This window comes from Lepidochelys olivacea, assembly GCF_965140295.1.
Source record: "Lepidochelys olivacea isolate rLepOli2 genome assembly, chromosome: 3".
NCBI classification, from domain to species: Eukaryota; Metazoa; Chordata; order Testudines; family Cheloniidae; genus Lepidochelys; species Lepidochelys olivacea.
In genome coordinates, this window is record NC_140413.1 from 115,083,774 (window position 1) to 115,096,819 (window position 13,046).

General features: G+C 36.9%; 1 protein-coding gene across 3 annotated transcripts in view; it reads left to right on the plus strand.

Moving 5' to 3' along the window:
* The window catches only part of MTHFD1L (methylenetetrahydrofolate dehydrogenase (NADP+ dependent) 1 like), a 248,531-nt gene that overhangs the window by 10,881 nt on the left and 224,604 nt on the right, over positions 1 to 13,046 (plus strand). For 2 of the 3 annotated variants that reach the window (XM_084624122.1, XM_084624120.1), the window contains exon 7: positions 1,157 to 1,296. In XM_084624122.1, the coding sequence (XP_084480248.1) occupies positions 1,157 to 1,296 (140 nt within the window). The remainder of the gene's footprint in view (positions 1 to 1,156; positions 1,297 to 13,046) is intronic. The other variant, XM_084624121.1, reaches the window with a different exon arrangement.

Below are 13,046 nucleotides of genomic sequence, written 5' to 3' on the forward strand. Positions count from 1 at the left end.
AACATGTAAACTCAATGTAAATCCACTGTAGTGGTTTTGCCATCTGAAAAACCATGGTAACAAGTTAAAATAAATAAAGCCTACAAACACCCATTTGATTTGGTTTTTGTTTTCTTTTATAAAATATATGAAAGTAAAATGAAGACTGTGGTCCCAGTGACCCTCACAGCTCTATGGGAACACATACATTTTATAGACATAGAGATAAACTGTAAAGCAAAACTTTATTCGTTTTGTTTTGCTTTTTATTGCTTTTTTACTATGTACAGACACAGCCTCAGTTTTTCTTGCTTAATTTTACATTTGAAATAACAGCTCATTGCTTCCTTCTTTTGATGGAGAATCTCAGCAAGATCTGAATTCAGAACTGCAGATCTGTTTCTAGGAGTAGTACCATGGCCTTTGTCTATAGACTCACGTTTTATTGGCTTGGATGCTTCTATAGGCAAACCTATTTTATAAGGTCTCCAGAAATACCTGAAACTTTTATAAAAACAGAATTAACACAGATTTTACCTAGGAGATCAGAGATGAATTTTGGATAACACAAAAATTTGGATAAATCAAAAATTTCCTGTAGATTATTAATGAATGGCTCTTTTGTTTTGGGTGACATTGTATATTTGGTAACATTGAAATTGCAGATGACTTTACCTGTAAACCCCCAATTTTTTTTTTTTTAACATCTTTTATCAAGGCTTAAATCAATCATTCAAAAGCAGTCTCTTATCCCATTGTGCTTCTGAATTTTGGAAGCAACTGTCCTTTAAAAGTAGGTGAATTTTAAATAAAATGGTGAAGTACCTGGTTACAACTGGATAAATTAAAGGATTATATGCAGACAAACCCAGACAAGTGACAATCTTACCCTTATTAGTGTGAATGTTCAGTACATATTGCTGAATTAAATGGAATCTGGGTTTGTGTTAGTTCTTCCAGAGACAAGCGTATGGCATTTTCAGCATCGCAATGATCAGAAATTTACTAGCATATGGAGCCCTTTTATAGCGCTTCTTGTAATTAAAAACCTTGTCTCTTAGTAAGGCAAATGGCAGAAAGTCCACTTACATGGACATCTGTGCTCCAATGAAGTTTAGTAGTGAATGTCTTTTACTACAATAGACAGCTTAACTGACTGATGGCTTTTCTTGTCAAGCAGTTAAAACCATAGATGGAAAGAAGGTGTTACTAGTGGGAACTTGTGGGCTTCTGGAAGCCTCTTTGCAGTGCCTGCTTCAGAGAAAAGGTGCCATGACTATGAGCTGCCAGTGGAAAACACAGCAACTTCAGAGCAAGGTAAATATTTTCTTATGTCAAATCATAAGCCACTGAGCAACTCTCCAGTCTTTTTAACATTTTCTAACATTGTAGGATGATTCTGACAATTTACAAAAGGAAGTAAATAATTTAAGAAGGCTTGAGTTCATTCAAAACTTTGAGAGACCCTCTACCACTAGTAGTGGCAGGGAATATTTTAACTAGTGCAAATTGTTACAATTTATGAGATTTTTATGCTTCAGCATAGGTTTGGGGAGGGAGGATATTTAATGGCATAATTTCACTGATACAGTGATAGCAACCTATCAGAAAACACTTTAGTGAACTAACAACTCAAGAATAACTTCAGAACTGTGTGACTGACTTTTGCCCCTTTTTAACTGAAAGTGGTGAAGCTCTTTTAAAAAGCAATCTTGTAATTGGATGAGATGAAGAAAAATGTGTTGTAAGCATATGTATACTGTTTTATGTGGTATCTAAAGGGTTGCTCTTACATTTCATTCTCATCCTCCCACAAATTTTTAAATCTCCAGTTCCTTTTGATAATTAATAATGAGGAAAAAATCAGTTTGCGTATCCTTTGACCTCAGATTTCTCTCAGAATTTGACTTTACTTCCTGATTGAAGGAAGGGTTGGAGGAGGGGCCTGATGATGATGATTGGGGGTGGAAGCAGAGGAGATAGTAGCTGAAGGAAGCTGGTTGTACAATAAACTTCTAGAGGAGATACCTTAAAACTGTCCCAAGCAGAGCTATTTATAACCCAAAAAGAGAGAAGAGCCAGATGTTCCATGAAGTTCAGTAGGGACCTCTCTGTCAATCTGTTTTTTGTGGAAGGTGCTTCAGTACTACAGTATTGGGTGGCAGTACAAATCTCAAGCTATATAACTCATGAGAAGGCTCGCTGTTCCATTGCCCGGGCCATTTCAGCACTCAGATAATTTTCCTTCCCCTGCTCGCTCAAAAGCTGTAGCTCAGTGAGACGTTAAGATCCCTGCTTCAGAATATTATGTATAGAACCACTTGTGAACTTTTTTAGATTGCAAGCTGTACACTGGTGTTCACACAAGTGTATGTTCTCTCACACAATTTAAAGCAAGTTTTATACACTTGTGTGCTTCAATCAACCCTTTTCCTCAGTGCTAGAAAGAGACACCTGCTTCTCGCTGCCATAGCAATAGGACCTCTTGCATGAGGGTACTGTTACATAATTTATGACCTAAAGAAATTCACAAGTGCTTCCCTTGTTAGGACAGAGAGGAGCAGAACTCTTTCCAGCACTAAGGGACAATGGAAAAAGGTTGATTGAAGTCTGAGCATGCAGGATTTGTTATGAAACGTTCCTTTGAAGTTTGTACGTGTTTTTAATTTTTTTACACAAGGGTTAGCAAAGGGACAGTCCTAGGGTCTCCAGGTTCTACTGTATTACAAATAATAATAAGCGCTAGAGAAAAGTGTATGTTATTCCACTCCCTTGTATCTAGTTCTTACATGTACTGGGCAATTTACAGTGAATAAATCTAATCTGATGTTCCATAGAGAATACCACAAGGTGGCAGCCAATTCAAAATTTTAATGTAGAATGTTTGTTTTGGATTCAAGGCTAGAATGAAAGAAGGGAAATATACTTTGAATTGAAGTTGAACAGGTGTGGTGTTTAAAAAATTTTTTCTTTGGCAAATCAGTGTTTTTGCAGCTGATTATATCATTATTTGGGCCATCTTAATTTTATGGTTTTAAATGATAGACAACATTTTAAAAAGCATACACTTCTTTCATCTGTGAAAAGACGTTTCCATAGTTTTAATTTAAATCTAGTTTTTTAATTTCATTCTTTAATCATGTCTGTCTGTCTCTGTGTTTTATGACCATGTACTGCAAGGGTAACTAGAAGAGAAGGATGTGTTTTACTCATGTGGAGGGGTCCTTGCTAATTATAGTAAGGGCTTGTCTACATACAAAATTAGCTCGACTTACAGCCACCGGAGTAATTACATCTGTTGGTGTCCATAATACTTCCTTGTGCCAGTTGTGTGTGTCCTTACAATGAGTGCTTGCACCAGTTGAAGTGGGGCATTGTGAGGCACTGACAGCTGGAGTAAGGGGTACTGACAGCCACTTGGGGCTCACAGCTGAAGCTCCTCCGCCCTGGGGCTGCCAGTTGGAGTGGGTTGGGGCTCAGTTTCACAACAGGGAGCCTATTAGTTGTGAAATTGACAAGAATGTCAATTTCACAGCTGCTATTATTTAATATTTGGTCTCGGGCTCTGGCTGTCAGCCCATAACCATGCTCAGCTTTCTGGCATTTCCTGTGACTTACCTGTCCTAGCAGATCACTGTTAGGAAGCAGAATTCAAGGCCCAGGCAGGATGAGGTTTGAGGTTTTACATGCCAGTCTTCTCCTGTACATTTTAACTTTTGTCTCCAAAGGAGTTTCCAGTTTGTCTGGAGGTCTAATCAGTGGAGCTCTGAGTAAACTTGCCTTTGCCTACCTCAATTGCAAGCCTGGACTACCATAGCACCTGAGCAGTAACCCTCCCAGTTCTAATAAACTTAGTCATGTTGTTGTGTAAGCTTGTGGCTTATAGATTGTTACTCTAACCTATTGCGTATCCAGAGGTCTTCACCTTTGTCATGTCCCAAGAGAGCCCAGGGATCAGGAGCTAAACAGAAGGTTTCTTGCTTGCCATCATCGAGCATTGATGGTCCCATATTTATAGTGTAACATTACAAGAACTATGGTTATATTTGAGGATGTGGACTTGTTAGTTCCTGTTTTCCCTTGCATGTTGAAAGGCCTGACATATGTTTTGTGAAAATTTGGTAAAATGCATTTTGCTTATTGATGAGGGTTCTACCCCTGCCCCTCCAGTTAATATTCATTAAAGTTAACAGAGAGAAAAGCAAAACATTAAATAATGCAATCATACTTGGAATTTCCTGACTTCTGTACATATATATCTATATTTGAATATATTATTGTGGGCATTTAACAGAGGTTTGCAGGGGTAGACCAAACAGGTTTGCTTTGTGGTATGTATCATGGCAAGGCAAATTAATTTAAACTATTTTAGTGACAATTGTGATAAGTGTTTATTTTATACATCAGTTTTTCAGACCAAGTTAATATGTCCATTTTCACTGAAGCATGAATCTCAGGTTTACCATTTTTGACATTAATTTTAGCATTAGCTAGGAATTAATCAGACATGTAACTCAAGATGGAGCTCTGCTAGTTTATTATTTAAAAAGGAAGGGGTTCTAATAACTGTTTTCCTCATTCATGTTAATTTGCTAATAGATATTTTAAAGTCATTGGGGCCTGATCCAAAGCTCAATATTGTGGATTGAAAAATTCCCTTGGATTTTAATGGGCTTTGGATCAGGCCCTGTACCTCCATTGCTTTTGTACTGCCTCTTTATTTCAGACAGTTTCTTTTGCAGGAACATTTTGAAGGAAATTGGGGAGTTGGTGTGTACTTTAAGCTGGTTAATTAATTTGAGTGAACATTTGTCATTCACTGGGACATTACAGAAATTACATTACACAAATACCTAAATGTTGCCTTCATTACCTTAAACATTACCCCGGAGATGTCTAAAGGAACAAATGGAAGTTAGCTGATTAATTCCCAGTTGCATTGTCTGCCTCTACATACTAACTTTCATATTGTCCTTCTGATCTTTAGAATTGTTTCCTGCACCCCTGCAAAATAAGCACTCTGGTAAAGTTTACTTTCTAATTGTACAGTGAAAGCAGAATGCTCATAAATGACAATAAAGTGCTTGGTTACAAGAATTAACCAGGATACAAAAAGTGCTTGAAACATGCCAACAATTGTGTGTCACATGAAAACTGGTGTTCTAGATACCATGATGATCAGTGCCTTTTAAATAGGCTTCTTAAAATAGAATACATTAGAGGCTGGCGTGGCCCTAAGCTTGGCTTACCAGCTGCATTTGAGATTTATTTATTTTAATTTTTTTGTAAATTAAATCTTTTCCTGCCCCTCTCAGCATACCAGAAGTAAAAGGACAGCTTTAACATTCCCGATTCTTATATTTTAATTTAAAGGTTGTGTAAACCATTCAGCCTTTTATTTTCCTCCTCTTTATTTCCTTTGATTTTGGTGCAGTGAACAGGCAACTACATTTCTGCCTCAGAATTTGTTAGCTTGACTTTGGCCATTGTAAAAATAATTGTCTTGTCACAGCTGCATTATGACCTGACTCTTAAATACCCCTGGATTTTCAAAGAGTTATAAATGGACAATTCCAATGTTTCAGAAAAATCTAGTACAATCATGTGCAACTGCTGTGAAGAGATACTATTCTATTTCCATTTACATTGTATGTAAAATGGGATTATTATGAACTAAGAAATATTCAAGCCTTTAGATAAATTAAGATAATCTATTATCCTTCTGTTAATACTTACATAGAAAGCTCTTGCAGATACTGACCCTTCAGAGCGGATTTGGCACACGGGGAAGTTTTAATGACATAATTTTAAGAAACAACTAATTTTGTTACTTTAAAAGCCAATAATCTGTTCCACTGTTCACAAATGATAAAAGGGAAAATGTAATGTACTTAATTGCTGTATGATATATTAATTTTCTACCAAGATTAGGTAATCCAGATGGTGGAAAACTATTGTACCTTCTAATGAAAAACACAGATAATTATTTTGCCAAAACATGAATAATACTTAGCACTCATGAGAAAATTTACTAAGACCATTTCTTCAATTATTTTTTGAATATGACCCATGTTGTGTCTATTTTAAAAGACCTTGCCTTGTGTTCATATTTATTGTAAAGAAGCCTACACACACACACACACTCTTATGTAAAAAGAAAAGGAGTACTTGTGGCACCTTAGAGACTAACCAATTTATTTAAGCATAAGCTTTCGTGAGCTACAGCTCACTTCATTGGATGCATACCAATTTATTTGAGCATAAGCTTTCGTGAGCTACAGCTCACTTCATCGGATGCATACTGTGGAATATGCATCCGATGAAGTGAGCTGTAGCTCACGAAAGCTTATGCTCATATAAATTGGTTAGTCTCTAAGGTGCCACTAGTACTCCTTTTCTTTTTGCGAATACAGACTAACATGGCTGTTACTCTGCAACACTCTTATGTGTCAACATAATAAAAGATGGATAAAAGCCATCTGAACTCTAGTTCACATTTTCAACCAAATCTAGGTTTTATTTAAGTTTTGATTTGGGTGCCTCCTTCCCTCTCTTTGGCTCAAAGCAGGCCTGTTATCTTTGCTGAAACTCATCCTGGAGTTTCAGCCTATTTAGCTGTCTTTGTTGTGGACTGTCCTTTCAAATCTCAGAAGAACCAGGATTTGTGGGCTGGGTGGGACTCTATGGTGTTTGACCCAGGCAAGCATAAAAGAGCATAGACATAAATGGAACAGCTGTCTAGAGTATAGCAGAAAAAAAAGATTATATGGGAATTTCTACTGATAATACTTTGTTAGATTACTGTTCTACTGTGTATGTGTTTTCAAGACATTGCAATTCTTACAGGGTCATTGCTGTTTCTTGCATCTTAAATTTAATCAGGCATTCTAAAAGCCAAAGAGTAAGGATAGCAGAAGCTAGAAGGGATAAATGTAATGATCTGAGTTCTAGTGCCTTGCTCCACACGCTGGTAGAACCTGGAAATACAACATGTAAGCATCTGTGGGATAGGGAGCACCTCCCATTAGTCTTCCCCCTGCCCTTTTTTTCCTCCCTCTCCCCCCATCCATTGAGCAACACTGACGTGCTCCAGAATGAGCTGAGATCAGGCCATCTGAGCTAGGGCTTGTCAGTGGTGGGAGTTGAGGTTGGAAATTACTGGAAAAATGGTCTCTGCCTGCTTTCTTTTCCAGTGCCACTATCCTGTTCCCCCCCCAGTTAGAGGCTGTATGTTGCCATTATGGATGGAACCAGAATAATAGAAACTGATGCTTGTTTCAGATGAGATGAAGAATATTATGATGACTTTCTTAGGGTCACTGACAAAAAATATCTTAAAAGCTGGGGAGGGGGCCATCGCTGCTGCTAACTAATGCTTAGAACATACTGAGCTGAAGCACTGTATCTGCAGTAAGTGTATTTTGAAGAACTAAACACTTCGTGATAACAGCATTGTCCCCTATCATGGCTTGTTTTTATCCCTTTCTTTTGGTGAAAAATAATGATTTTGTTGTTGTGTTTGAACACTTAATTAGTCAGTTCAGCTGTTACACATATGCTACAAATCCTAGTGGTGTTAAAGTGGGGACCACTGGTTTTTAATGTTCTCTGAAAACAGTGAAAACTCCTTTCCTCCCTCCAGCAAGCATGTGTTTGTATATCTTTTGTCCCGTCCCCCCCATCAGAACAATGCCATTTGTCAAAAATAACTTGTATTCATTGTGTAGGTGCAACTGGAAGAAGGTAAGGAGAGTATGCCTGGGTGAAAAAAATGAAAATTTACTACCTCAGTGAAGTCCAGATAAAATTTAAAACATTAGACCTGCAATGGCCACAGGGTTTTAAATGATTACTCTTTTTTTTCTGTTTAAATCAGTTTTTGTATATTTATTTCCACTGAATGTGGCTGCAAGGAATTCCATATCTGCTTCTCCTTCCCCTCTGCACTTATTAAAACTGAAATAGTCCTAAATCAGGCCTAGAAAACCCATGTCTTCATTATGCCCATTTACATTTCAGTTTAAAAAAAAATATATTTTTTGTCTTTGATCATCTGGTTTAAAAATGGCTTTTGTAGAAATCAAGGAAATGAAATATTTATGCAACCCTTGCGGCAAAATAGGTTTTCAATTATCTGGAATATACAATTACTCCATATCATTACCATTAAATGTTTGGCTTGCCCTATTTGTATTGTTACTGTTATTTTAGTCTTTTGTCTTGGGAATGGGTGGTGGTACTTTAATCTGCTTCTACTTAAATCTCATTGGAGAGAGTCGTGTTTTGTTATGAGGTAGGGTTTCAAATTATTTATTTGAACATGTCTTCCCAGTTGAAAAGATTTGCCAGTGAGAATGCAAGATTCTTCTTGAGAATCTTTGCCCGTCCTTAAAATATTGCTTATTGTGGTATGGATTATTTCATGTGACATTTGTCATTCTTTCCAATGTGATCTGATAACAGAATGTTATTTTACCCATTTTACAATGTATACTTGGTTATTCCATGACTGCATTTTACCGTTTGTCCATATCTTCTCGTTCTTTTGGCTAAAATGAAGTGTAGCATCTGTTTTGCATCTGATGCATCCTCTGTCTGGGGACTATATAATGCACTTGCAGGGGGATAGACTTGATGATTTAATAGATCTTTTCCATCTCGAAAGTCTGATTTATTTCTGATTTAGAAGATTAGCCCTCTGTATGCCTCTCTGAGCTTTTTTTGAGTGATTTATAAGCAGTGGAAAAAAATAGGTGAAGGCAAAAAAAAAAAAATCATCCTGTGTGAAATGAAACTGAAATGGCCTGATGGGGTTTGTGCAAACCTCTGTAACTCTCCTTGGTCAATCCATCAGCCAAGTTTATAGGAAACGAGTTTTTAAAAAAAACAAACAAAAAAACCCTGTTGTTGTAGCGCTGACAAAGACTATGGCTATAGAATATTTTTTACGCTTCAGCTGTTGGTTTTCTTTTATGAATTTGTTTTAAAACCCTTGCAAGGAAAAAAAGTATTTGTTGTCCTTTCTCTTAGTGTAATTGAACTTATAATATGTAGTTTTTCTTTCATTTTCTTTCTTTTAAAAGTGGGGGAAAGGAAATTAGCAGGGGAGGCTTATGCAGAGGTTATAAATCACCTGCTTGAAAGTTGTTGGTTACATATGAGGTAACCTTTTTAAAAAAAAAAAAAAAAGGCCAGCTGTTTTTGTGATATATTTACAGATATATACAATTTTGGCCATCCAACCTGCTGTTTGCATTGGCTATAGAAATATTATGTTACTCTTGTTAAGGTAGTTATGCGGTGTTACGATCTGTAGTCACGGAGATGAGAACAGTTGGTTAGGTCAATTGTTTTTCAACCTTATAATTGCATATATCAGAATTGATCAAATGTATTGGATAAAGGCTCTTTGGAATTATCATTTGTTGAGAGGTCTCAACCATATAGGGGTCTCAACCAATTCAGGCCACAGTGCTAGGCACTATACAAATGTACAGTCTTTGTCCCTGCTATATGGCATATACTAGTTGACACTACATATCTGAATTATACCTGTATTTGAATTATGCTTGAATTATAACAGTATTAATCTTTGTTTTGATGTGGAAAAGATTGGGTTCCTGTAACTCACAGGACACACTATTTTCTACACCAAAACATAAATTATTTCTTAGAGTGTAAGCACTCACTATCATAGTCTAAAGTACTTCTAATATTTCTACTTAGTAAACTGCTTGTGAAATGAAAAGTCTTTGTAAGTGAAGCTGTAAGTCTTTACAAGCCTCTTGATGGGTATGTGTCCAAAGAGCCGATCTGCATATAGTGATATGTATAGATCAGTTTGTAGGGATTAAAAAAGTACCAGTATCCAGGAAAAAGCAGATAGTAATACAAGGGCCTGTATGGTACCTCAGTTTTCTTGAACCATTGAGTCCCTAATTTGGTAAACCTGTACCATTCCTTAACTGATCCATGATTACAGGTGCATGATCCAAGATTTAATATGGGAATACAATATTACACAATGCAAACTGAAACTTCTCATTGAAATTCTTATCAACCAAAATGTATCTAAATAACCTCAACAGTTGCTAAGATTATGAAACCAAGCGAAGTAGATATTTAACTTATTGCTAACACTCACATTTTAGCAGCAGGAAGACATTAAATAGCCCAAAAGTATATACTTATTGTCTTTCACTTGCAACGTAGAGCACATATGTCTGTTGTCTGTTCCAATAAGGGAGGGATCACGAGGAGTCTTAGAAGAAGAAGAAGGTGTTTTTCTCAGAATTTTACTGCATATATTATTGAGAAGCAGTTTGAAACACTAAGAAAATGAAATCAAACAATATAAACAAAGCAAAAACCCAGCTCCATTGCACAAGAAATAAGATCAGATTAAATCAACATTGAATTTGACCAATATCTATTCTAGCAGTAGCCAGGTATGAGCCAAGGGTCTCTAATTAGATGAATCTTAATATCCTAGAATGAAGGTCAGGTATGCTGTTGATTAGTGTTTGAGACGAGCACAAGATTCAAATTCATGAAAGCAACTTGCTCTCTCGTCCAAAGCAAGCAGTCATGTTCTAAAGCGTGCATGAAATTTAACTCGCAAGATTGACTTCCAGTGTTGAACAATATCGCACAAAGATTGGGGACCAGATATTAATTTCCTTTCCTTCACAAGAGAGTTCCGTACAAGAATGAATAATTAAAACCAAAACGCAAGAGAGCCTAATAACGTTGTGTTGGTGCCCTTAATAATTTTTAATTTCTGGTTTTCTTTTATGTCTTGAATAAATAGGCTTATACAAAAAAGTTCTGCAAAACAAACATTAGTTAAGTTTTTTTTAACATGCTTAAGAAAATACATCAAAACTATTTTTTTAAAAAAAATAGAAGTGCATTCTAAATTCAGCTAAGGTAACTATAAAAGCCAAATCTAAATACAGAGTTCAAAGTTAAGAATAAGGTATTTTCTGCATGTATAACTCTTTGGACTATGATTTTAGCAGCAGTCAAAAAAGCAAACCAAATGTTAGGATGAATAGAATAGAAGATAATACAGAAAATATCATCATGGCTTTGTATAATACAGTGGTTCATCATCATCTGGAATACTGACTACAATACTGATCAACCCATTTCCAAAAAGATATTGCAGAATTAGTGGGGGTTCTGAGGAGAGCAACGAGAATGATTAAAGGGACAGAAAAACTCTCACATGAATAGATAGCAATTGTTCACCCTAGAAAATAGGTGAGTAAGAAGAGACAAGATAAAAATATATAAAATAGTGAATGATACAGGGAAAGTAGGTTGAGTGTTTCTATTCTCCCTGTTTCACAGTACAAGAACAAGGGGACAGCCAATGAGACTGAAAGGCAGCAAATTCAAACCGAATGAAACAAAATAACTTTTCATACAGTCAGTGATCAGACTGTGGAACTAATTGCCACAGGATGTTGTCGAAGCCAATTAATTTAGGAGGATTCAAAGGATTTGGGCATTTGTATGAATAACAAGACTATCCAGTGTTACAGTAGTTAATGTTAAAAGATTTTAGAAGGGATGTAAAACATTGTACTTCTGGGTTTAAGGCAATAGCTATCTCTCAAGGGCTAGGGTGAGACCATCATTGGGGCAGATTATTCCTCATCTACTGTGAGGTTTTTCATATCTTCCTGTGGAGCTTCTGTTTCTGGCCACTGTCGGAGACAGGATACTGGACTGGAAGAACCACACGTCTGATGCCCTATGGCTGTCTCAATGTTCATCAGGTCTCAATCAAAAAGAAATTATGCTAGGTCAGTAGGTAGATGGGAGACCTCCATGGGAAAATGCAGGGAGGTGAAGGAAATAGTGTTTATCCGTTTGATGGAACCCTTAACTGTGTATACCAGTCTTAAATTTAGTAGCTGTGTGTTAACCAAGGCATGATGCAGGATGAGACATAAAAACTACCTGTACTTATCAAAGAAGATATTTCTCAAAAGTGTGGATGTTAACTGGTTCTGTTGACCTGGCCACATTCTGTTTTGAATAAATGTATTTTGCATACTTAAATTCCGTGCTCTTTTAATTAGAGAAATGTATTATTCTTCACTTACTGCCTTTACCGTTTGGTTAGCGGTGTTTTGTGTTTAGAAAATGGGGTGTAGTTAGTGGTAGGTGAAGTGATTCACATGAATTTAAGTTGCTGAGAGTTTTAGGATTTTACAGGGTGAGAGACAATATATAAATGTAAGAGATTTCCTAATGCCATTTAAAATAATTGTAATATTAGTAATACCAAAAAAAAATTATGGCTGGAATACAATTTACAGTGACACTGGTACATGTGATTTTAACTATGATAGAACAAAACTGAGCTGGAAGCCTTGGGGACACTGATCACTCTAGAAAGGAGGCTGCCTATTGAACGAGTAATGTTCCGTCATAAGGTTGTTTGGCTTGTCTCGCTCTGCCTGCCTGCCTGCCACTCCTGCTGGGGAACGGGGTCTGGGGGCTTGCCTCATTCTGCCTGCCTGGCATTCCAGCTGAGGAGTGGGCAAGCCCCCGCACCCCAAGCCCTCTCTCCGGTGGGAGTGCTGGGCAGGTGGAGTGGGGCAAGCCTCCGACCTTGCTATGCCCCTGCCTCAACCAAGCTTCACAATCATCATTGGTGAGTACAATATTAAATTGTTTGTTTATAATTATTTAAAACTCATACTGTATATAATGCCTTTTGTCTGGCAAAAAAAAAATTCCCTGGAACCTAACACAACCCCCGCCCACCCCCCACCCCCACCGAATTTATTCTTATAGGGAAATTGGATTCGCTTAACATAGTTTCGCTTAAAGTAGTGTTTTTCATGAACATAACTATAATGTTAAGCAAGGAGTTACTATATCTGATTTCAGTCTGAATCAACTTGGTATATCCTCCAGTTGTCCTGTTAGTAACTCTCTCACATCTCCCTTGCCTTGCAGCCTTATTCCAGTTCCTGAGGAAAAAAAAGTTCAATCCTTTTTTCCCCCCGCCCCCGTTCTTTGTGCAGATGATAGAGCTGTTAGATTTC